This window comes from Musa acuminata, chromosome BXJ1-10, assembly GCF_036884655.1.
Source record: "Musa acuminata AAA Group cultivar baxijiao chromosome BXJ1-10, Cavendish_Baxijiao_AAA, whole genome shotgun sequence".
Classification (NCBI taxonomy): Eukaryota; Viridiplantae; Streptophyta; class Magnoliopsida; order Zingiberales; family Musaceae; genus Musa; species Musa acuminata.
In genome coordinates this window covers 17,469,583-17,495,275 of record NC_088336.1, presented here as the reverse complement: position 1 = coordinate 17,495,275, position 25,693 = coordinate 17,469,583, and the positions used below count along the sequence as shown (strand labels likewise).

Sequence of the window (25,693 nt, the reverse complement as noted above, 5' to 3'; positions counted from 1 at the left end):
AACAGGATGAGAATCACAAGGAATTATGATCGACAAGAGTTGTCTACCTTTTGGGCTTAGTGTGATTGGTCGAATCCCTCGAGGTTACACTAAGACGCTGATTGACTCCCGATCCCCACTAGAAGTCTGTCGGAGACTTTCGTTTCATGTGCTGAGGGTGTCGCGTGACTCCCTATCTGCATATTAAGATAGAAGTTCATATCTTGATTGTTTATTTTTACAGAATCTGCATGTTATTTATTTCTAATGCATCTTTATTTTCAGAAAATGTCACTTTTAAATCTCTTACCTGGTATACTTGACGTCAACTACCTCACTAGTCTGAACTATACGGATTAGCTCTGTAACTTGAGAATTGTTCTAACAGCGGAGAAAATTACATACGTTCTTGATATAGTGATAACTACACCTAAGGAAGGGGCAAGCGAGGATGAGATCGCTCGCTACGTGAAGTACATAGATGACTCCACTCTTGCTCAGTGTTACATGTTGGGCTCCATGACTCCTGAGTTACAGAGACATCATGAAAAGATGGATGCCAGATTCATTCTCCTACATGTTCGTAAACTGTTTGAGGAATAGGGAAGGACTCAACAATATGCGATATCCAAGAGCCTCTTCCACGCTAGGATGACTGAGGAGACATCAGTTCAGAACCATGTCCTAAAAATGATTGAGTGGATAGAGAAACGTACAGGTTTAGAAATGGTCATAGAGGATAACCTATGTGTGGATCTTGTGCTTCAATCCCTACCATATTCTTTTTCACGGTTCATAATTAATTTTAATGTGAACAAGCTTGAGATGACTCTCCCTGAGCTCCTCAATATGTTGAGGGAGGCAAAGAGTGCTATCAAGAAAGAGAAGTCAGTTCTCTATACTGGTGAGACCAAAAAGAAAAGGAAAGCAGAAAAGTCCCTTTAGAAGAGCAAGGGCAAGGGCAGACTGAGTAAAGTAAAGGTTGCTAAGAAAGACCCGAGAAAGGACAAAGGCTAGTGCTTCCATTGCGACAAAGATAGGCACTAGAAGAGGAACTGCAAAGAGTACCTTGAAGAGAGGGCGAAATAAAAGCTTGGAGAAGGTTCAAGTACATTCATAATTAGTCTCAAATTGTCATATTTTTATAATAGTGCATGGGTATTGGATATCAACGGTGCTTATCACATCTGCAATTTGTTATAGATTCTGACAAAGCCTAGGAGATATGTGAGAGGAATACTGTATAATAGTTTGTTTATGCTAAACACTGCTCTACATATCATGAATGTAAGTGTGTCCAAGAGGAAATGAGATGAGGTGAATAGTGCATACTTGTGGGATTGTAGGCTATGTCACATCCATGAGGGAAGGATCCAAAAGTTACTAAAGAATGGATATCTAGATCCATTCGACTATGAGTCATATGCAACTTATGAGCCTTGCCTTCGTGAAAAACTAACTCTCCTTTTAGTGGAACTAGAGAGAGAGCCATTGAGTTACTAGAACTCATATATAGTGATATATGTAGGATTATGTCAACTCATGCCATAGGTGGTTATTCCTACTTTATTACTTTTACTAATGATTTCTCAAAGTATGGACATGTGTACTTGATGAAGTATAAGTTTGAGGCCTTTGAGAAATTCAAAGAGTATAAGAATGAAGTGGAGAACCAGACTAGAAAGAATATTAAGACTCTTCGATCAGATCGAGGAGGTGAGTACTTGAGTGCAAAGTTCACCCAGTTCCTTAAGGACCATGGGATTATATCCCAATGGACACCTCCTTATATACCTCAGCTCAATGGTATATCTAAAAAGAGGAATCGTACATTGTTAGACCTGATGCGGTCCATGATGAGTTTCGCTGACCTACCCATCTCATTCTAGGGATACACCCTAAAGATTGCAACTTACCTTCTGAACAAAATTCTAACTAAATCAGTAGTGTCTACACCATATGAGATATGGAAAGAGAAAAGCTCGATTTTAAGGTTGTTAAGATTTGGGGTTGCCCTACCCACGTTAAAAGACAGAACCCTAATAAGTTAGAATCGAGGATGGAGCAGTGCAAGTTTATGAGATACCCCAAGAAAACTTGTGGGTATTATTTCTATCATCCCAATGATCAAAAGGCCTTTGTAGCCAAGAGAGCGGTGTTCCTTGAGAATGAACACATTCTTGACGGAGATTGCGGGAGCATGATATAGTTGAGCGAGGTTGGAGAACCTAGCTCAAGCACCACTCCACAGCCCGAGTTTGTTCAAGTACCTAGCACATAAGTTCCGACTTTACGTAGGTCTGGCAGAGTATCCCATCCTCCCGAGAGATATGTGGGACATATTAGAGGAGAGGATATTGAGGATATTGATCCTCAAACTTATGAGGAGGCTATTATGAGTATAGACTCCGGGAAGTGGTAAGAAGCCATGAATTCTAAGATGGATTTTATGTACTCCAACAAGGTTTAGAACCTAGTTGATGCACCCGAGGGTATTATACCCATTGGTTGTAAATGGATCTTCAAAAAGAAGATCAGAGTAGATAGAAAGGTAGACACCTATAAAGCAAGGCTAGTGACTAAGAGGTATCATCAAAGGCAAGGGGTTGACTATAATGAAACCTTCTCACCGGTAGCCATGTTAAAATTCATCCGAATTCTATTGGCTATTATAGCACACTATGATTATGAGATCTGACATATGGACGTGAAAATCGTATTCCTTAATAGCAACCTCGAGGAGGAGGTATAAATGATACAGCATAAGAGATTCGTGTCCAAGGACTACCCAGATAAGGTGTGTAGGTTGCTTAGGTTTATTTATGAACTAAAGTAAGCTTCCCGAAGTTGGAACATAAGATTTGATGAGGCAATCAGATCTTATGACTTTGTTAAGAATGAAGATGAGCCTATGTGTATAGGAAGGTAAGTGAGAGTGCTATCACCTTCTTGGTGTTATATGTAGATGACATCCTGATCATTGGGAATGATGTAAGAATGCTATCCACAGTGAAGGTTTGGCTATTTAGACACTTCTCCATGAAGGACTTAGGAGAAGCATCATATATCTCGGGGATTCAAATCTATAGAGATAGATCTAAGAGGATGCTTGGCATGTCCCAATCCAGGTACATAGACACCATTGTCAAAAGGTTTGACATGGAAAATTCCAAGAGAGGTCTCATACTGATAAGACATGGGATATCGCTTTCTGGAAGTATATCCCTAAAGACTCCTAAAGAAAGGGCGAACATGAATAGGATACCCTATGTCTCAGCAATAGAATCTATCATGTATGTCATGCTATGTACTAAGCCTGATATAGTGCATGCTCTGAGTGTCATGAGCAGGTATCAGGCGCATCTAGGCTTGGAGCACTAGAAAGCAATAAAGTATATCCTTAAGTACTTGAGAAGGACTAAGGATCTTTTACTGATATATGAAGGTAGTAGCATTAGGGTTGAAGGCTACACAGACTCGAGTTCCAATTCGATGTCGATGATAGTAATTCAAATTTGGGGTGTGTGTACACCCTGAATAGAGGAGTGGTGTGCTAGAAGAGTTCAAAGAAAGATACTACTACTAACTCGATGACAAAGGCGGAGTACATTACTATAGCAGAGGTAGCAAAGGAGGGAGTTTGGATGAAAAAATTCAACACAGATCTGGGAGTCGTCCTGGGCAGCGAGGAGCTGATTCCCTTATATTGCGACAACAATAGGGTGATTGCTCAAGCAAAGGAACCCAGGTATCATCAGAAGTGTTTTGAGGAGGTTCTAGCTTATTAGAGAGATCATGACCCGAGGAGATGTATTAATGGAAAGAGTTTCATCCGAAGATAACATCGTAGATCAATTGACAAAGCTATTGTCTCAGATTGTCTTTGAGCGTCATAGGAGTCTGATGGGAATCATACACATAGGTGATTGGCTATCGGTCAAGTAGGAGATTACTAGTCATAGGTGCCCTGCAAGCCGATTACATTAGTGATAGCACGTGTGACTTGACACATAGTCTTTTTATTTATTATTATATTTTGGTATTTTATCACTTTATATTAACTGTTGCTTGAATATATTGTAATGTACATGGGTCTATGTAATAGGAATCGGATCGTGATAAGATCATGATAATGAGATTGATTCGTTTTTAAACACGGATCCTAAATAATCCCGGTCATAGATTACTCGAGGGATACCGAGATAACCGGACAGATTAGTGTGCTATATACCCGTCCATATGGTGGATGCAGCTAGTCTCATAGCTGCTTGTGTGGGGACACTAGGGATACAGTACAAGTGCTTATTGGGAAATGAGTTCACTGATTAATCCGCTTACGGAATACTGGATGGTTGATGATGCCTTATTATCAGACAACGATTCTGTAGTCCCAATGGTGTATATGATCCTTAGACTTGAGACACCAAGGATGTCCTATATGAGTGCTCCACTCTTTGACATCGAACTTATAGGTTTGGAGGTTCTAGATCTAGCACAGTCGGTCATCGGGAGTGGTAGCCAACCTTCCGAGAACTATTCAGTGTCGATAAAGGATCATCTACTCTCGGTGTCATGAGAGGAATATCTCATATGTTCTTGCTTAGACAAATTACTGGCTAGGGTCATTAAAATTGAGAGAGAAAGAGTTCCCCAGGTGAATCTGATTAGAGCGAGACTCAAGTAAAAACAATATAAGTCTGATAGCACTATTCCCGACATATGATCTCCCTAGGTAACATAATCTTTCATATATGTAGTTTTAAGTTTCATAGTTTTTGCGCACCAATCTTTGTACGATGACGAACACAACTTTTGGGAAATTGGAGATTTTGTTTTTAATATTATTTCGTTGTGCATGTGATATCGCCCCCTAGATTTCCCAACACTATGGCCCTTTGGTTCCCTCCTATTTATAGATGTCCCCTATCAACTTAACCCAAATAGATCCTACCATATTGGGTATTGGATCTCCCTCCAACTACCCAAGCCTCTTGAATTAGTAGATCTCTACCTAATAATCTCTCATTGACTCTTATTGGATCTTATCCACAAGATCTAATAATTCAGGAACTTATTGGATATCCAATAAGATATAAGCTCCAGTGGATAACTCATATCTGAATCTCTATCCGTCGCAACACCTATCATATATATGTGACTCTCTAGGCCCAATAATGAGCTAGCCGTGAGTTATACCTATCAAAACTCTTTCTGGTTTAGTGAATTATTATCTCCATAATAATTCACTTGACTCATCCACCACGAATGTATTAGGCCACTATGCCATAGTCCCTAGATGATATGACCCTCAAATACATGGTAACTGAGGATAGACATGTCCAAATGATTTGATTCCCCTTTATCATCTGGAGACTAAGGCATAGTGGCTTAGTATATCCATAGTGAATGAGTCGAATGAATTATTATGGAGAGAATAATTCACTAAATCAGAAGGAGTTTTGATAAGTATGACTCACAACTAGCTCAATATTGAGCCTAGTGAGTTACACGTATATGATAGGTATTACGACGAGTAGAAGTTTGGATATGAGATATCCGCTGGAGCCCCTATCTTATTGGATATCCAATAAGCCATTAAATTATTATATCTTATGGATAAGATCTAATAAGAGCCAATAAGAGATTATTTGGTAGAGATCCACTAATTCAAAAGGCTTGGATAGTGAGATTGAGATCTAGTACCCAATATTATAGGATCCATTAGGTATAAGTTGACAATGGACCTCTATAAATAGGAGGGAACCAAAGGGACATAGGCTAGACCTTTTTCAGCTTCCACTTCCAATTCTCCTTTCATGCTCTCCTCAACTAACAGTCCCTATTTGGGGTATGTGGATAGCAAGAAAGGCCAGCCCCTTCTTGGTCCCATGGTGCACGTGAATACGAGATTTGTGCAGTAATTTGAAGAGCGCCTTCGCAGCCCCTGCCATGTAGATCATCGCTAGAGAGGAGGACAGTTAACTTTCTTCATTCATTTCTATATATCTATAGGTTTTTAGGGATATATGATCTCCCTAGGTAAAATACATCCCTTAACATGTGTGGTTTTTCAATATTGTGGGTTTTTACGCACCAATCTTTGCATGATGGTAAGAAACTATTTTATGTGAAAATCTAAAATTTTTATTTTTTGTTCTTCCACTATGTATGTGATGCTGCCCTAGATTTTTCAACACCTCATCCATCTAATATCCTAGAGACCGTATTTTAAGCCTCACTCTTATTGGATTCTCCCGAAGAACTCTTTCTCTCTCAATCTAAATAACCATGACCATGGATTTATCTAAGTAAGAACACATAGGATATTCCTCTTATGACACCGAGAGTGGATGATCCTCTCTCGATACTCAATAGCCCTCGTAAGTTTGGCTGCCACTCCCGATGACCAACTATGCTAGATTTGGAACTTCTAAGCCTATAAATTCGGTATCAAAGAATAAAGTACTCATACAGGACATCCTTATTGTCTCAAGTCTAAGGACCAAATACACCATTGGGACAATGGAATCATTGTTTGATAATGAGTTATCATCAATAATCTAGTATTCCGTGAGCGGATCGATTAGTGAACTCATTCTGCAATGAGCACCTACACTATATTCCTAGTGTCCCCACACAAGCAACTATGAGACCAACCACCTCCATTATATGGATCGGTTATACAGCACACCAGCCTATCCGATTATCCCAATATCCCTCTCGAGTAACCTATGATCGGGATTATTTAGCGTTTGTGTTTAAAGATAAATCGGTCTCATTATTGTGATCTCATTATGATTTGATTCCTATTGCGCATATCCATAGACATCATAATATATGCAACAGATAATATAAAGTGAGAAAAATATTAAATAAATAATAAGCAAAAAGAGTGTGTATTATATCACGCATGTCATTACTCACGTGATTAGCTTGCAAGACACCTATAACTAGCAAATATTTCCCAATGAATACTATCAAATAGCACCACGAGTTAGACACCATTTGGGAAGGCAATATTCCCTACCATTGAAGGTAGGACACTATCATTGGGTTAAAAGGAAGATGAAAGCCCGCCTCGAGGGCATCACAAGACAAGCAGAAAAACCTTGAGATAGGATTGAAAGGGCATTGATTAGGTCAAACTTATTAGGATGGTTTCGGCATTAAGATGAGGGGTGAATTAGTGCTTTCGATAAAATCATTGATTTTAAAAAACTTTCGTTTGATGAAAAAATCATATAAAAAATGTGCTTGACTTTGAGTAAGTGAACTAAGCAATTAGCTTAGAGAGTAATAGCAAAAAAAAGCAGAATGTAAATGCAAATTGAGTTTATAGTGGTTCGGTTATCATGACCTACATCCACTCTTGATTCCTCTTCCATCGAGGCCACCAGTGTTCACTAATGATCTTATTTCAATGGGCGAAGACCAACTACTCTCTTATAACTCTTTCTCCTTTTTACAGGTTTAGGAGACAACCTTTATAAGTCTTAAACCTCTCTTAAAATGATCATAAAACTTAAGTAAGAGGAGGACACTTAGCACTTTTTCAAGACTTTTACAACTCAAAATCTCAAGACTTATGTTCACTTTTTGTACTCTTTCATGCAAGGAAAAGTGGGGTATTTATAGACCCCAATGACTTCAAAAATGAAGCCAAAAAAATCTCATTCCTGGTTTTTGGGGTACTGGTGGTACCACTATCATTATTAGGTGGTACCATCGTTTGCCAAACTAACAACTAGTGGTACCACTGTTTGTCAGTATGACACTGAGCGGTATCACCGCCCAGTCTGACACTAACACTAGGTGGTACCACCACTTGACACAATATGGGAGACAATGTTTGGGTGGTATAACTGCCTAGACAGCTTGGGAGGCTGAGCCTCAAGTGGTGCCTCCACCAGCCCTAGCGGTGCCACCGCTTGGGCCAACTAAGGGTCACTAAATGGGCCTTCCACTTGGCCCAAAATAACTCTAACTAAGGCCAGTTGGCTCCTAATTAAGTTTGTATAGTTACTCTACAAATAACTCAAATTGACACCTAACTATGATAATTAAGGCTAAAACAATTCAATATAAGCAATCTCAATTGTTCGACATGTCAATTGTTCATCCGAACTTCCGGTAAACTTCTGACGAACTCCTGGTGAACTTTTGGTGTATCGTCCGAACCTTCGGTGTAACGCCCGATTCATCCATTCTCGTCGCATTGTTAGATTTTTTCGGCCCAATGCTTGATCTTTAACTCCGGCCCAACATCTGATTCTTCAATTGTCTTACCTTTTCATGATCGTAGTTAGTTCTACATCACTTTTCTCAACACATGGATTAAATCATAAATTAATTGATTTTATTATCAAAATTTGAGATTCAATAATCTTTCCCTTTTTTTATAATGATAATCAATTGATGATGGAGTTAACCTTATGTTCCCCTATCTATATATCATATCATATCAAAATAATGCAAACTTGAATTCAAAAGGAAAAGTAACTTTTGAATTCAAGTGAAACAATTTTGATCATTTGCATCGTATCAAAATTTCATACATTGTATATTATAGTTTTAAATTATCAAAATGTAAGATACATAATTTCAAAACATTACAACTTATCATCACTTCATGCATGATACCAAAAATAAGTCAACATCACTTTGAGCATGCATGATACCAAAACATAAAATTATCAAATCATCATTACTTCTCCCCATTTGTCATCAACAAAAAGGAAAAAGGTACAACTAACATATTTTTGAAACATAATACAAATCATTGCATAATTTCAAGTTTTTGAAGCATCATTGCATATAACATCACTTTATAACATGCAAACTAGTAAGTTTTAGAGATATGAAAGTTAACAATATTTGCTTCTACTTGAAATGTGCATGCTAGTAATTCTCTTTTGACTTTAGAACATGCAAACTAGCAAGTTTTAGAGATATGAAAGTTAACAATGTTTGCTTCTACATGAAATGTGCATGCTAGTAATTCTCTTTTGAGTTATGCATGTTTGCAAGTTTTTCTTCTTGAGATGAACAAGTTAGCACTTTGCTTCTCTTGAGATGTTAGCTAATTTCTTTCTCCCCTTTGTCATTAAAGAAAGCAAGAAAGGAGAAGAGAAGGATTCAATAGTGCAAATATTTCAACCATCACATGAACGAAAGAAAGATCAAGTCATGAATCCGAGAGTCCATAAATCAAAGCTCTACTTTTATAAATAGAATGAGGAAGAAATCATAGGAAATGATCATCTCATGAAAAATAAAAGATCAAGTTGTGAATACCAAAACTGTGAATACCAAAACTCCATGAATCAATTCTCTTCTTTTGTAAATAGCAAGAGGAAGAAATCATAGTAAGCGATCTTGATTCACGAGAAAGCTTAAGTCAAGAACATTGAGAAATCAAGAGAAGGATCATGATTCATTTGAAAGAAAATCTTCTCTTTATCAAAAGGAAGAGTTATAGGATATGATTTTGATTCGAAAAAAAACTTTAAGACATAAAAACCGAGAATTTAAGATAATGATCTGAAATATATATAAGAAACATTCATGCATTTGAAAGATTTAACATGCCTATTTCTATTCTAATAAAATCAAATTACTCCTCATTCAATGGTTTTGTAAAAATATCAGCTAATTGATATTTTATATCAATAATTTCTAAAGATATATCATGATTATTAACATGATCTCTAATAAAATGATGCCTAATATCAATATGTTTAGTTCTAAAATATTGAATGAGATTCTTTGTTAAATAAATAGCACTAGTATTATCATACTTTATAGGAATATTTTTCAAGTAAAGTTCATAATCTTCTAAAGTAATTTTCATCCAAATAACTTGTGCACAATATGCACTTGCTGCTATATATTCAACTTCAACTATAGATAATGCAACAAAATTTTGTTTCTTAGAAGACCAAGAAACATATGAATGACCTAAGAATTGACATATTCCATATGTGCTTTTTCTATCTATTCTACATCCAGCAAAATCAGCATCGGCATAAGCAATCAGTTTAAGATTTTTAGTTTTTACATACCATAATCCTAGATTAAGTATTCTCTTTATGTATCTAAAAATCCTCTTAATAGCTTTTAAGTGAGATTGCTTAGGATTATATTGAAATCTAGCACATAGTCTAACACTAAACATAATATCAGGTCTAGTTGCTGTGAGGTATAGTAAACTACCTATTATACCCTATAAGTCTTTTGATCAAAACATTATCCGTTAATGTCCATATCTAATTTTGTAAAAATGCTCATTGGTATATTAATAGCCATAGCACTATCCATATTAAATCATTTTAATAGATCTAAAGCATACTTAGTTTCACTAACAAAGGTACAACTTAATTTGTAATCTAAAAAAAAAGTTAATTCTCCCATTAAACTCATTTCAAATTCTTGGCTCATGCTTTTGGCAAAAGTTTTACATAAAGATTTATTAGAAGAAACAAAAATAATATCATCAATGTAAATTTGAGTAATAAAAAAATTATTTTAAAAATATTTAATAAACAATGTGGTATCGATCTTGCCTTTCAAAAAATCATTCTTAGTTAGAAAAGAACTAAGTCTCTCATACCAAACCCTTAGGGCTTGTTTCAATCTATAGAGAGCCTTAGATAAATTAAAAATATGATTTAGAAAAATAGTACTCTCAAATCCAAGTGGTTGTTCAACATAAACTTCTTCGGAAATAAAGCCATTAAGAAAAGTACTTTTAACATCCATTTGAAATAACTTAAAATTATTACAACTAGTATAGGCAAGTAGTATTCTTATGACTTCTAATCTTGCCACAGGAACAAATGTTTCTTCATAATCGATACCTTCTTCTTGGTTAAAACATTTGGCCACTGATCTAACCTTGTTTCGAACTACGATACCAAGTTTATATTGTTTGTTTCTAAAGACTCATTTAGTGCTAATTATAAGATGATCACTAAGTCTAGGAATAAGCTTTCACACCTCATTTCTCTTAAACTGATTTAACTCCTCATGCATTGCAACAACCCATGATTCATTTTTTAGAGTATCGTTATTACATTTCGATTCAATTTGAGACAAAAAAAAGTCACATTCGTATAATTTTTTTTAAAAGAAGAATGAGTTTGAATACCTTTTAATGTATCTCTAATGATTAGCATCTATATACTTTCATTTCTTAGGTAAGGATTCTTTGAAAGAAGATGCATCCAAGTTGCTTAGGGAATGAGAGTTTTTATTCAAATTTAAAGCATCAAAATCAAAATCATCATCAAAATTATTTTCTTAATTTCGAAAATCTCATTAAAAACAACATGGATGGATTCCTCAATAACTAAAGTTATTTAAATGAAAACATGAAAAGATTTAGAAATAGAGAAATATATAAGAAAGATACCTTCATCGGATTTTGCATCAAATTTTCCTAAGACATCATTTTCATTTAAAATAAAGCATTTATAACCAAAAATTTTAAAATATGAGATATTAGGTCTTTTATTATTTCACAATTCATAGAGAGTTTTGGAAAGTAATGGTCTTACAAGAACCCTATTCGTGACATAGCATGTCGTGTTAACGGTTTCAGTCCAAAAATATTTAGGTAAGCTATGTTCGTTTAACATGGTTCTTATCATTTCTTTTAAGCTCTTATTTTTTTCTCTTAACTACTCCATTTTGTTGTGATTTCTTATAGTAGAAAAATTATGGTTATACTCATTTAAATCATAAAATTTTTGAAAATCATGTTTTTGAAATTCACCTTCATGATCACTTTGAATAGAAGAAATCATAAAACCCTTTTTATTTTGAACTAGTTTACAAAATTTTAAAAAATATTTAAAGCAATCACTTTTATGTGCTAAGAAATATGTCCAAATACATCTACTATAATTATCAACTATTACAAAAGTATATTTATTATCTCCTAGACTTGTTATAGCAATTGGTCTGAATAAATCCATATAGATTAATTATAGTGGTCTAGATGTGCTTATTTGATTTTTAGATTTAAAGCTACTTTTTATTTGTTTACCTAGTTACCATGTATCACAAACTTTATCATTGACAAATTTGATGCTAGGCATTCCTCTTACTAGTTCTCTAGTTAAAATTTGTGAGATTAGTTTCATGCTAGCATGACCTAGTCTCCTATACCAAAGTCATGCATTATTGTTTAAAACTGAAAAATATGTTTCATTACATAAATCATCAATATCAATAGTATATACATTATTATTTTTTTAAAAAAATTATAGATATATTTTGTGTGATATTTCTACTATGCAAGTATTAGATTCAAATTTGATAATATATCCTTTATCATACAATTGACTAATGCTTAATATATTATGTCTTAAACCATATACTAATAACACATCTTCAATCAAGATATTTGACTTGTAACCTATGATTCCTTTGTCAATAATTTTTCTCTTGTTGTTGTCTCCGAATGTGACATATCCTTCGTCTTGGCTAGTGAGTTTAGAGAAGTATATTAGATCTTCGGTCATGTGTCTTGAGCATCTACTATTAAGGTACCATCTTTTGCTCCTAGCTTTTGATTATAAACATATCTACAAGAAATGGAGTTTTCTTTTAGGTACCTATTTAACTTTAGGTCCCTTATATATATATCTATCTATCTTGACTATTGATATTTTGTTATTTATGATTCTTTTAGAAACTCAAACTAATTTATGTGAGCAATATTTTTTAAATAAACATTTATAAGAAAAATATCCATATTTATAATATATATATATATATATATATTCACGAGAAACATGTAATGTGGGTCTTTTAACAAATAAAGTCAGTTTTTGTTGAGTATTGCAACTCATAAAACTGATTCCAACTTTTCTATATACATGACATTTATTAGTAAGGATCATAATTAAAGATTTATTTTTAATTTTAAATTTTCTTAAAGTTTGTTGCAATACTACATTTTCTTTCTTAAGTGAATCTAACTCTTTACGCTTAATGCAAGGAGTTAACATACTATTATCATATTTATTTTTTAATTTTTTAAATTGACTAAAAAGACAAGTATAATCATTTTTAAACAACTTATATTTTTTACCAACTAGCTTACATTCATCATATAAATCATTAAAAGCAAAGTAAATCATTATATGATAAATGAGATTCGATTGATTTGCTCTTTATCTTCGGATGCACTCGATTTATCCTAAGTCGCATTGAATGCTTTCTTATTCTTTTGTAGCTTCTCTTCTTCGGTTAAAGATATTCACTTTTAAAGTACCCAGCTTCTTGCATTCGTAGAAAATGATTGTATTTTTTTTTAGTTCACTTTTATTTTTGATATCTTGTTTTAGAAGATTTATTTTGTTTCTTCTTATGAATTTTTTAAATTTTCTTGTTATACATGTCAAGTCTTCATCATCATTTGAGCTTTCGCTCGAGTGGTCTTCTTTAGTTCTAAGTGAAATATCTTTCTTATTCTTTGGAATGTTGTTCTCATATTTATCATGTTCATCATGTGCCTTGCATGTCATTTCATAGGTTATTAATAACCCTATGAGTTTCTCAAGTGGAAAACAATTCAAGTCCTTTGCCTTTTGTTTTACAATTACTTTTGGATCTTAATTTTTTGAAAGATATCTTAGAATTTTATTAACAAGTTCAATATTAGAAAAACTTTTACCAAGAGCTTTTAAACCATTGACAATATCCATAAAACGAGGATACATGTTTCTGATGGTTTGGCTTGGTTTCATTTGAAACAATTCAAAACTATATAATAAAAGATTGATTTTAGACTCTTTAACTCTACATATGCCTTCGTGTGTAACTTCGAGTATGTGCCAAATATCATATGCAGTTTCACATATAGAAACACGATTAAATTTATTTTTGTCTAAAGCACAAAATAAAGCATTCATAGCTTTCGTATTTAAGGAAAATGATTTTTTTCTCTAGATCATTCCACTCACTCGTTGGCCTAGAGGATTTTTTAAAATCATATTCGACAATGTTCCATAAATCAAAGTATATAGAAATCAAAAAAATCCTCGTACAAGTTTTCCAATATATGTAGTTCGTCTCATTAAACATAGGAGGACGAGTGATAGAATGACCCTCTAGATTATCGATAAAAGCCATCTCTCTTATGTGTTAAACCAAATAAAGAGAAATGAAACTCTGATACCAATTGTTAGGACCGTTTCAGCACTAAGAGAGGGGATGAATTAGTACTTTTGATAAAATCATCGATTTTGGAAAACTTCCATTTGATGAAAAAATCATATAGGAAATGTGCTTGAAGTGAACTAAGTTATTAACTTAAAGAGTAATAGCAATGAAAAGCATAATATAAATGCAAACCGAGTTTATAGTGGTTCGGTCGTCGTGACCTACGTCCACTCCAAATTCCTCTTCCGTCGAGGCCATCAACGTTCACTAATGATCTTCTTTCAATGGACAAAAACCAACTACCCTCTTACAACTCTTTCTCATATTCACAGGTTTAGGAGATAACATTTACAAGTCTCACACCTCTCTTAGAATGATCACAAAACTTAAGGAAGGGGAGGATACTTAGTACTTTTTCAAGACTTTTAGAACTCAAAATCTCAAGACTTTTGTTCACTTTTTGTGCTCTTTTATGCAAGGAAGAGTAGGGTATTTATAGGCCCCAATGACTTTAAAAATGAAGCAAAAAAGTATCTCATTCTTGGTTTTCGGGATACTGGCGGTACCACCGCCATTAACACTAACACTGGGCGATACCACCACTCAATTTGACGGTACCACCATCTGACATAGTTTGGGAGACTGTATCTAGGTGGTACTATCGCCAGTTTAGATAATACCACCGCCTAGACAGCTTAGGAGGTCGAGCCTCAAGCGGTGCCACCGCTTGTGCCAGCTAAGGGTCACTGAATGGGCCTTCCACTTAGCCTAAAATAACCCTAACTAGGCCCAATTGGCCCCTAATTGAGTTAGTATGGTTACTCCCCAAACTAATTAAAATTGATACTTAATTATGATAATTAAGGCTAAAACAATTCAATACAAGCAATCTCAGTTATCCGGTATATCAATTGTTCATCCGAACTTCCGATAAACTTCCGACAAACTCTCGGCGAGCTTTCGGTGCATCGTTCGAACCTTCAGTGTAATGCTCGATTCATTCATTCTCGGTGCATTATCCGATTCTTCCAGCCCAATGCCCGATCTTTGACTTCGGCCCAACATCTGATTCTTTAATTGTTTTACCTTTTCATGATCGTAATTAGTCCTACATCACTTTTCTCAACACATGGATTAGATCGTAAATCATTTGATTTCATCATCAAAATTCGAGATTCAACAAAACTCAACCGAGACAAAATACCTAATTCACAAGCAATCCAAGAGAGATGTGCTCATCACTTAATCATAGTTATGAGAACTCCTCATGGACTCCAAGTCTTGAAGAATCATCGGGTCCATGGGAGAGTTTCTAATAAAGAGGACTGACCTCCTTTGCCCTTTGATGGTTCAAAAATGGAGCACAAACCTTAACCCACTAACGGCTAGAGAATCGAGAAGTACTTGTACAAGAGAGAAGAGAAATCTCGACATAAGACAGAAGAGCAAACTAATGCCAAGACGAAGGACTTGAAGACCGACTCGCCTTGCAGAGAACTGAGGTGGGGGGGGGACTCTCTAAAGGAGACCTTGGGGGCAAGGCTAAGAACTCCTGAGTCTCTGAAGACTTTGGACTTTGGAGTCTCAAATGGAGGAATGAATTTCACCTACGGTGGAAGAAGATTTATAAGGAGGAGATCGATCTCTCTCCTCTTGTGATCAAGACAAGTGTCCCTTCGGGGCCAATTCCTAAGAGGCCTACCGCGGCGAGAAGGTCTAAGACTTACCATGATAGAGCAAGAACTCAAAGCCCACCAAGGTGAGAAGATCCAAAGAGGGGACTTGAAATCTACTATGGTAGAAGAAGAATTTGAAGCCTGCAACAGTGGGAAGATTCAAAATCTACCACGATAGAGAGGGTAATTCAAATCCGCCGATAGAGAGAATTTAAAGCCTGTCACAGTGAAAAGATTCAAAATCTACTACAATGGAGAGAGGACTTAAATCCACCACGATAGAAAGACCCAAAATTCGTCATGGCGGAAGCATAAGGCCAGATGTGCTCGAGGTGTATAAGTCGGGAAACCCCACCCACGCCTAGGTAAATCCACTATGACAAAGGCATAGAGCTAGATGTACCCGAGACATGTGAGTTGGGAAACCCAACTCATGCCAAGGTACATCCATCACACTAAAGGCATATGACCAAATGTGCCCGAGGCATATAAGTTAAGAAATCTGACCCGCGCCAAGGTATATCCATCATGGCGGAGGTGTGGTGTAAAATATGCTTGAGGCATGTGAGTCAAGAAGCCCGACCCGTGCCAAGATATATCTTATTACAATGGAGGCATGAGGACAAATCCGACTTGTGCCAAGAGAAATTCACTATGGCAGAGACACAAGGTGAAATATGCTCAAGACATGTATATTAAGAAATAATACATGTATATCGAGAAATACGGCATGCACCAAGAGAAATATGCTATAACAAAAACATAAACCTAATGTGCCCAAGATATGTGAATCAGAAAACTCTAACCCACATATAATGAAATTCACCATGACTGAGGCATATGCCAAGGTGTGCTCGAGACACCTGAGTTGGAAAAACCCAACCTACAAGATAAGATCTCAAACGCTCCTATGAACTAAACAACGTACTTCGAACCCTTTGTTGGGCTGGCAGCCCACAAATTCAGCCCATAGTGGGCTTGGGCAGCCCACAGCTCACCCCTCTTAACCTAACCCTAATTAACATTAGGGGGGTGTGGTGGTTGCGTTTTGGAGGCAGAAAAAGCCATAAATAGGGCAGCAACGTGGGAGAAGAGAACAGCCACGGGATTCCAAAGAAAAGGAGAAAATTAAGGCAAAAAAGGAAGAGAAAGAAAGGGAAGAAGATAAGGACAACGTAGAGAGGTTGTTCTCAATCATCTAGCAGTGTTCTCATCTCAGGTTAGATCAAATCTACAGTAGACTCTTGCTGTGATTACTTGGGGAGGTTTTAGATATTGTAAGCAATGACGTGATCCTTGTATCCCAATTATTCTCTTATGATTGTTGCTAGGGTTTAGGGCAAGAGATTGAGATTTGTATATTCATTATTCTCATAGTGGATTATCTCTAGTTTGCCCCGTGATTTTTACCCTTCACATTGAAGGGTTTTTTCATGTATATCTTGGTGTTCTATTTTATTGTGGTTCCATTTAATTCTGTTGCGTATTATGGTCTTCTAGTATTTGTTCATATACAAAGATTATTCCTGTTTATATCCCCATTACCCTTCTCATAAAAGACCCAAAGCATGCCTACAGAGGGGATAATTGATAAGAAATCTACCATTAGCTAACACTTGATCACCACATGAGTTCTAAGTCATCCTCTACTCATCTGCCTACATGGACAAAGATTCAAAGAAAGCAAACACAAGCTTCCTTATCATTTATTATGATAAGGAAGATAATTACAACTTCATTTTTATTGTAACGAGAGAATCAATCATAAACTTCATTCTCATCCTTATATGGAAATATATTTTGAACAGAGAAATGATTCTCTTTTTTGAAACAACAGAGACCTCGATTTACTAATTTTGAATCGGAGGGATTAGATTGAGAAATCTTTTTCGTACAAATGACGTTACGTTTTCACTTTAAAAATATCTTAGACAATCCTATATATATAAATCTAAATTAAAAATAATATTTTTTAATCAGAATTTATCATGCAGAAACTCGAGATTGATTGTCATATCTTTAATTATATAGTAACCGTGTCTTCGAACTCGAGACCTCGGGGGCCCCATGGTTATGGCCGACGCCACCCGAGAAACTTTTCTGGGCGGCCCGACCCATCAACCTGGTGAAGTCATAGTTTCACCAGGACACAACCGTCATTTGTCCAAATGTAGATGTCACGGTTGCGCCACGGTGACGTAACCCCACCCTGAACTCATCAAACTCCGGAGCGGGGAACCAAAACCCATTTCAGATCATTCCTCCGCCATTTTCTCCCTCTTCTTCTCCTCCTCTCTCGTCGAACCCTATCCTTAACCCCTAATCTTCCTCGCCGAAAGTTACCCTCCTTCCTCATTTCTAGTTGAATTCCCCACTAGAATCTGCCATTGGGGACCCTGAATCGTCTTCGCACCGTCTAAAGCAGCGCGCGCCGATGGACCTGAATGGGAGGCCTATCACTTCTTGGACAATCGATATGCTTTTCCGGGACTTCCTGGGCAGAAGAGCCGGCTTGATCAAGGCTCTCACCACTGGTCTTTCTTTCCTCTCTGCTTTCTTGGAAGTTTTAGCAGCCCTTGTTGTTCTTGATCCCTTTCCCAGTTCTTGCTGCTTTTATGTTAACGTGTGATTTGTTCTCGATGGTGGTGTTGCAGATTTTATTAAGTTCTATGAGCAGTGCGATCCAGGTGAGTCAGCCCTCCATCTCTATGTCTGCTTCTCTTTGCTTAGAACGTTTCCTCCTTGTGCATATCCCTCTACTTATCTTCTATTGGTTCTTGGAGTTATGGCTGTTGATTGACGTTCGTTAGTCACAAACTCGATACTGTTAAGTTGAAATGGATAACTTTTTAAGTCAACAGTGTAGGCGCTTTGTGGAGGCATCTGAACACCTGAACTTGTTTAATATTAAGAAGAAAATGCTTAGCATTTTGATTTGATTTAAGGATGTTCTAACTTCTTTCTAGTGAATTTGTGTTTCTAACTTTTGCAGTTTTAAATGGATTTGTTTGTCAGTATCAAAAACTAAGTGAAGTCCTATGACCTCCAAATAAATCATCTATTATTTATCATGAACAGTACTGAATATGATTCCTGGTAATATGATTATTTTGCAGAAAAACCCTACATGTGTCTTTATGGGTATCCTAATGAGACTTGGGAAGTAAAGGAAGCTCCTGTTGTTCCCCACGAATTTCCTGAACCATCCTTAGGGGTTAACTTCGCCAAAGATGAGATGAAATTGAAGGACTGGATTGCTCATATTGCAATCCATAGCGATATATGGATTTACTCTTATGCCTTCTATATTGCTGCACGTGCTGGCTTTGATGATGAGACCAGGTATGGCAAATTTGATTTGATTTATGAGTCACCACCTTGTTGTCCTAGCCTGAAGATTTGTGCATCAATTGATCACTAAGATGTTTTCCTGGATTGGAGAAACACTGGCAGATTCTTTTTATTCTGTTCTATCACAGCATTTTATCTATTATGATCACTGGCAGATTTAGAACACACATGCGTGCGCGTGCCTGCATGTGTGTTCTAAATCGAGTGGTTGTACCCTTTTCCTTGTTTTATGCTAAAACTGAAAATACATAATATAGATGATTCTTAATGGATCTCAGTAACTAGTGACGAGACATCATACAACAACAAAATTATATGGCTTAATTATTTAGGACCGATTATATGGATTTTTTGTCATCATTGGTCTTATATTTAATTAAGTTCAGAGTACTTAAATCTTTATTTATAGTTTTTATTAAAGCCTTTTTATGTCTTCCTCTATCGTACCATTAACATTGATCATTTCACCTTTCTTGACTATCGCATCCAAAGATCTTCTAAGCACATGCTTATATCTTCTTAAACGATTTTCTTTCATCTTATCTTTTATTGAAATGTTACTTAGTTGTTCGCGAATAAAAGCATTTTTTTTTTTTATCTTTCTTAGTAACTCTACATATCCGTCTCAACATTCTCATCTTGACAATATAAACTTTTCATATATGTTGTTTCTTAACTGTCCAACGCTCATATTCATAAAGCATTATTGGTCTCATAATTCTCTTATAAAATTATCCTTTTAATCTCAAAATTATTCGATGTTCACTTAAGACTCCTAATGCCCCTCGTCATTTTAATCATCATGTCTTTACTCTATGAATAATATCTTCATCGATCTCTCCATCTTGTTGAATAATTGATCTAAGATGCTTAAGGTTTTTACTTAAAATGATTTTTTGTCCATTCAATTTAACTATATTCTCTTATCTATTTTTAGAATCATTAAAATTATATTTTATATATCTAGTTTTAGTTATACTTAATCTAAAAACTTTAGTTTTTAAGGATTGTTACTATAACTCAAATTTATAATTAATTTCACTTAGACTCTCATTAAGTAAGATAATATCATCAACAAATAATATACACGGTCTATCATATAAGTGATTAATAAGTATTTATTATCAGTGTGAAATGGTAGGGATTTAATATGCATTCTTGATGTAATCCTATGCTAATAGAAAATTCACTAAACACATTCTCTATAATTCTATCAGTTGTTGCATTATCATACGTATCTTTAATAACATTAATATAATTAATGGATACATCTTTTGTTTTTAAAATTTATCATAATAAATTTTTAGAAATTTTATCATAAGCTTTCTCTAAGTTAATAAAAATCATATGTAAATCTAGTGACTTTAGTGACAAGACATCATATACCTCATAAATCATAAACTATCTGTACTGCTTTGTAGTGCATACTATGAGTTTGTGGTGCAACTGATACAGGTCACGGCTTTTCAATATGATAAATAGTAATCCTACTATATATGAGGTTATATTTGGAACTGTGAAGATGCCCATAACCCTTAGTAAGAGCAATGAGGGTGAATCGAACTCCAAAAGTGTGAGTACAATTACCATTAGCTAGAACATCCCATGTATCCTTCTTCCTCGTATATCTTGCAATTTTAATTTTACTCTTTCCTGCTTTACGTTTCTCAGGGTTCAGGACGACAGAATCTGGGGTTGCCCTTGTCTTTGATAGAAAAGGAAGAGATCGATGAGGATGATGTTGAACTATACACAATGGGAGACGACACTAGCAGTATCATCTGTGGTGCATGTGGAAACAGGTTTGCTTTTAGTGAATACTGGATATTATGCAACATGTGTGTGACATGGTATCATTCACGGTGTGTGAGGACTACACCTGAACAGTATGAACAACTCGAGGAGTATAGGTGCCCAAGATGCTGCCGTCAAAAGAGAGCGAGGACCTAAAATTATCTGGTTGTTTCAGATGATAGCTTAAAATGATCTGCTGATGCATTTTGTTTTCCCTTTTTCTTTTATGCTCGTTGTGTCACATTTTATAAGTACATAGTTTCATCAGTCTCTATGGAGTCTACTCGAATTAGTCTTTGCCGTGAGCTATTCATTCTTTCTACTATAGCAGAGTTATCTGAAAATTTTCTCAGCTCCAAGTGCTTTGGGAGGTAGGGAAGGCACCATTATTTCAGCTACACTTTTAGTATTGAGTGGTTTGGAACTATGAAATCATAATGGTCAATTCAACTCCATCTGAATCCGAATTGTTCATCCTTTTTTTGCTGCCTAGTCATGGAATGCTTGGTCCTCTCTTTTCCAAGGATCTTGTGTGTTTTTCTTGTCAGGGTTGACAGCCCACGAACTTATATATATATATATATATATATATATATATATATATATATATAGAAACATTTTTAATTATAGATTCTCATACTGAGGTGTGTTTGCAATACTATAATTAAGAGATTTCTAAGGACTCCGTCTTACCAGATGTAATATTAAAACCGAGGGGGGCAAATCTGCAAATTCGATGCACATTAGTGTTGAATTTTCGAGGCCACTGCTACGGACTTGTGCTGCGCTCTTTTAGGTATCTGCCCTTCCGTTGCGTCTATGATTGCAGTCGATGGCTCGAGCGCTATTGAGATGGGCTTCCTTCACTTCCCTCGAGACTTCCTCTCGTCTTCCTTTTGTCCAACTCCCGCGCCACAAGCTTAGCCTTCTCCTCCTCCACCACCGCCGCCGCTGCCGCCGCCGCTTCTAACTGCATCCATCTCTCCGGCGAGCAGCTCATGGCGCAGTGCGACATGGATCCAAAGCTCTCACCTTTTGTTTCGATTCCTCTCTCTGAGACACAACGTTGTGGTATGTAAAAGTTTGAATCTTGCAGGCTGTCGAGGAGCGATCGCAGCACAAGAATTGGGCGATGACTCTGACCCGATTGCGGACTTTGTTGGCTCTCGAAGGTTACGTTTCGAATCTGTTCCGTTAAACTTGTTTATGCCGAAATTGATGTTGCATCGATCTACGAATGAATGGATTCGTCTGCCTTTTGGGGTTTAATAGTTTGTGTGTGTATCTGTAATTATGGAGTTGGCTGCTCAAGGAGCATACCAGCCCGTAGCTGGAAACTTCTCATCATTATTAAAAATAGACTGTTTTCATCTTATTAAGACACAATACTATTCTCAAGACTAGCTGTCTCACGAGTTATCCCAGATTCATGTAGCAAAACACTGGTCACCTGTTATTCATTATTCATATACGTAGCATTCTAGGCTACATTTCATATCTTCATGAGATTCCTTGATTTCATTAGTCACATTAATAATGCAGAAGTTATTGCTTTCTGTGGATTTGATAGAATAGTTTTTCCCCCAAAATTGTTGATGGATATAGATATGTGACTAAGAACATTAGGCCTTCTATTCTTTGATTCACTAACTGCTTTGGCTGTCGGTGCTTTGGTTTTTTGTTTAAACTGCAACTTAAGTTGTTTTTGTCGAAGTTTCTATCAATTCTCTGCCTTCTTTAGAATGAACATGGATGGTATCTCTGTGTAATCATTCACCATCATCTCACCCTTGATTTTTTTTTTTTTTTGTACATTGCATGCTGCAATTATTATGCTTCACAGCAGTTTGATTGTTTCCCATTGAAGTGATCTTGTTTCATTTGGACATGTTCCCTTCTTTTTTAAGTACTGCACACATCTGTTTTATGAGATACACATACTAGGCAGGACGGTGATAAACCTGGATGGATACACACCTCCTTCAGAGCTTCTTCAGATGCTACCTGCCAAGTCAACAATTAGGGGTAAAGATGTTGGTCCTCAGATTGATCCCAACAATCCTAAATTTGCTTTGGTACATGTGAGCCACTTCTTGCAAATGTTATCTGTTACCCATGAGGATATATCTGACATGATTTAAGTTTTGGGATCCTTGTTTTTTATAATTCTATTCCTTTGACAGGGAATGCAGGCTTTGTTAGACCTAATATTTGCTGTAGAAGGCTCTGTGTCAGAAACAGCAAAAATATTGGGGTGCATTGCTTATGGCTCCTTTTTGTATCCATGTATATCTGCCTATAGAATTTTTAATACTTTGTGAAACATACCATGGATTATGCTAAGGACCATACTGCAAATGTGAAACCTTAGTACTTCAACTTGATCAAGATTCCTCTTTTCTTCTCTTGTTTCTTGTAGGATTAATGAATTGAATAATTATCTAACTAAAGTATTTTTATTTCTTTGGCCTTCTTTCTTTTCTGAGAGTTCATTAATCAATATCAATGATATGATAGTAAATGCTTGGTGCCATGTGTTTATGTTGATTGTGCAAAAGAATCTGGATATATATAGTTCATTATGATATTGTTCTGTTTTGTTTTATCTTAATAAAGAGATCTTCATCTCTCTGTTCGTAGGCAAACATTTGCAACTGAAATTTGCTTATTGCACTCAATATTAAGCAATAACCTATTTCCATTTTTAGTTATTTTGGAGGAATGATACATGGATTCCTGAACAAAAACTAGATAAAATAGCTCTTTGATCATATTCTTTCTCCCTTTACACGAGAGATTTGGGGAACTTGATCATTTGTTTACCTATTTCAAATCTCATCGCCATCACCTCAAACAATCATCAGCATGCCAGCGGTGAGTGATGAAACAATCGGATTCTATCACATCATTTCTTCCACCATACTAATTCTTCACTTACTTTTCTCTGTGACATCCTCCTATTGTGGTACTGAGTGGTCAGAAACCATTTCCTTTGTTAGAATAATTTGAATGCAAATGAGAGATGACCAGTAGGGTAAATTATTTTGAAATCGTTTTCTTGTTTTGCTTCCGCCTAGGTCTGAGTTTGTCCAATGAAATTTCACTCAGAGGAACATTCAGGCCATAGCCTGTTTGATCCTTATCATATTTTTTAACTCGTGTGGCATTATCATTAGGTTTCTGGGCCAGCTAGCAGGTAGCTCTAGGTGGCACAAATTTGCTGTATCTGAATGATCTAAACATTGATTTGTTCTTTAACATAGCAGTAAGAGCATCAAACTTAAACTTGTACACAGCCTCAGTGCCTTCTTAATCATGTAGTACAAGCTAAGCACCGGTGCTTTGTCAAGGTTGATACTATCAGATGATTCTCTTAGAGTGGCAGTAAATGAGCTGAGGACATCCAAGGTAAATTCTTGATACTCCAAATACCATTTTGTGAGTTGAAGTAGACAAGGTTGTTTGGGTAAAACTTTTTTCCATGAAAAGATGTGGCATCTGTGAGATATTAATGAATAAATGTCTTCATAAACATTCTTGTAGGGATGCCTTATTGCAACATGCCTACAATTCATGTGCTTGCACTAACAAGAAAATATTTTTTTAATGCTGGAATTTGATTTTCACAATGATGTTAACCTTTAATATTTCTGCATTACATTGTTGAACATCTCCAGACTATTGACTGAGTTGAAAAATACTTCACAATATAAAATATGATAATATCTAGAGTTGTTTGGTAAGTATTATGTATGTTGAACGATTTCCATTTTTTGCTCCTAATAACAATAATATGTCAATATTTGCCAAGAAACATGTATTTTCTTTCAAGGTTCTATTGAGGACTTTCCATCATGACACTATGCCAGATTACTCTTATGGTTTCTTTAGTTTAAGTATGTAATGAAGGACTCAAAGAGGCTAGCACACATATAAGAGATGGAGCTGGATAACATATGTTACATGAAGCAGATTATGGCAGTATCTATTTGTTGACAGCATTCATTGATTATCCTTCATAATGATATTCATCAATTGCATAGGTGGTTAGTTGTTTTATCTGCAAATTATGAAGTTTCATGAAATGTTATTAGGACTTAGTTATTTTAGAGGGGAAAATATATGAGATTGCATAATGACTAAATTATGTATGTGGATTTTCTATAGAAGCATGTCACATATGAATCAAGGTATTTTATCTCATCCATGGCTACTCTTTGGTTCAAACTATCTTCAAAGCCATCTTATGTCCCCAGGGTTCCTAACCTCCTAGGAGAATGTCACCATTTGCATGCTTTACATTTTTAAATTCACCATGCAACATATTATAGTAGTGATTGAAACTTGAAAGATCATAGGATGAGAAGATTAAAGTGGCATATGGAGAAGAATGGTTTTTCTATAGTATACATAAAACAAGTTGCCGAGTCTTCAACAAGAGCAGAATTGTTTAACTGACTAGTATGGAACCCGCAAGGGAGCACCTGATAATGGTTAATTAAGTTAAGTGGATCTAAATTATTAAAGTTGTCTTCTGTCTACTGGTTAGGCACAATGTTTGCTTAGTGTGGATACAAGTTGAAACCAAGGAGCATGATATTTGGAGTCCTTGACTGTGGCTTATGTTATATTGCACAGACTTGGACCATAATAAATATAATTTAAATGACATGTATGACTGTGAATCAGCAGAATCCTTCAAGTTGCTCTTGTAAATGTTTTTG

The 25,693-nt window shown here is 35.8% G+C and overlaps 2 protein-coding genes across 10 annotated transcripts in view; both read left to right on the top strand.

Moving 5' to 3' along the window:
- The window catches only part of LOC103999970 (CLP protease regulatory subunit CLPX1, mitochondrial), a 64,574-nt gene that overhangs the window by 27,022 nt on the left and 11,859 nt on the right, over positions 1–25,693 (top strand). Inside the window, exons 1-5 of one of the 9 annotated variants that reach the window (XM_065085985.1) lie at positions 21,777–21,975; positions 22,066–22,141; positions 22,914–23,044; positions 23,153–23,247; positions 24,291–24,377. The gene's annotated coding sequence lies outside the window, so the exon portion shown is untranslated. Of the gene's footprint in view, positions 1–21,776; positions 21,976–22,065; positions 22,142–22,913; positions 23,051–23,078; positions 24,378–25,693 lie in introns of those variants that run through there. The other 8 variants (XM_065085984.1, XM_065085983.1, XM_065085981.1 and 5 more) reach the window with 8 other exon arrangements.
- On the top strand, positions 18,093–21,274 carry LOC135594906 (PHD finger protein ALFIN-LIKE 6-like). Its single transcript, XM_065085413.1, has 5 exons — positions 18,093–18,358; positions 18,479–18,511; positions 18,941–19,166; positions 20,631–20,748; positions 20,847–21,274. The coding sequence occupies exons 1-5, from the start codon at positions 18,259–18,261 to the stop codon at positions 21,123–21,125; spliced, it is 756 nt and encodes a 251-aa protein (XP_064941485.1). The 5' UTR covers positions 18,093–18,258; the 3' UTR covers positions 21,126–21,274.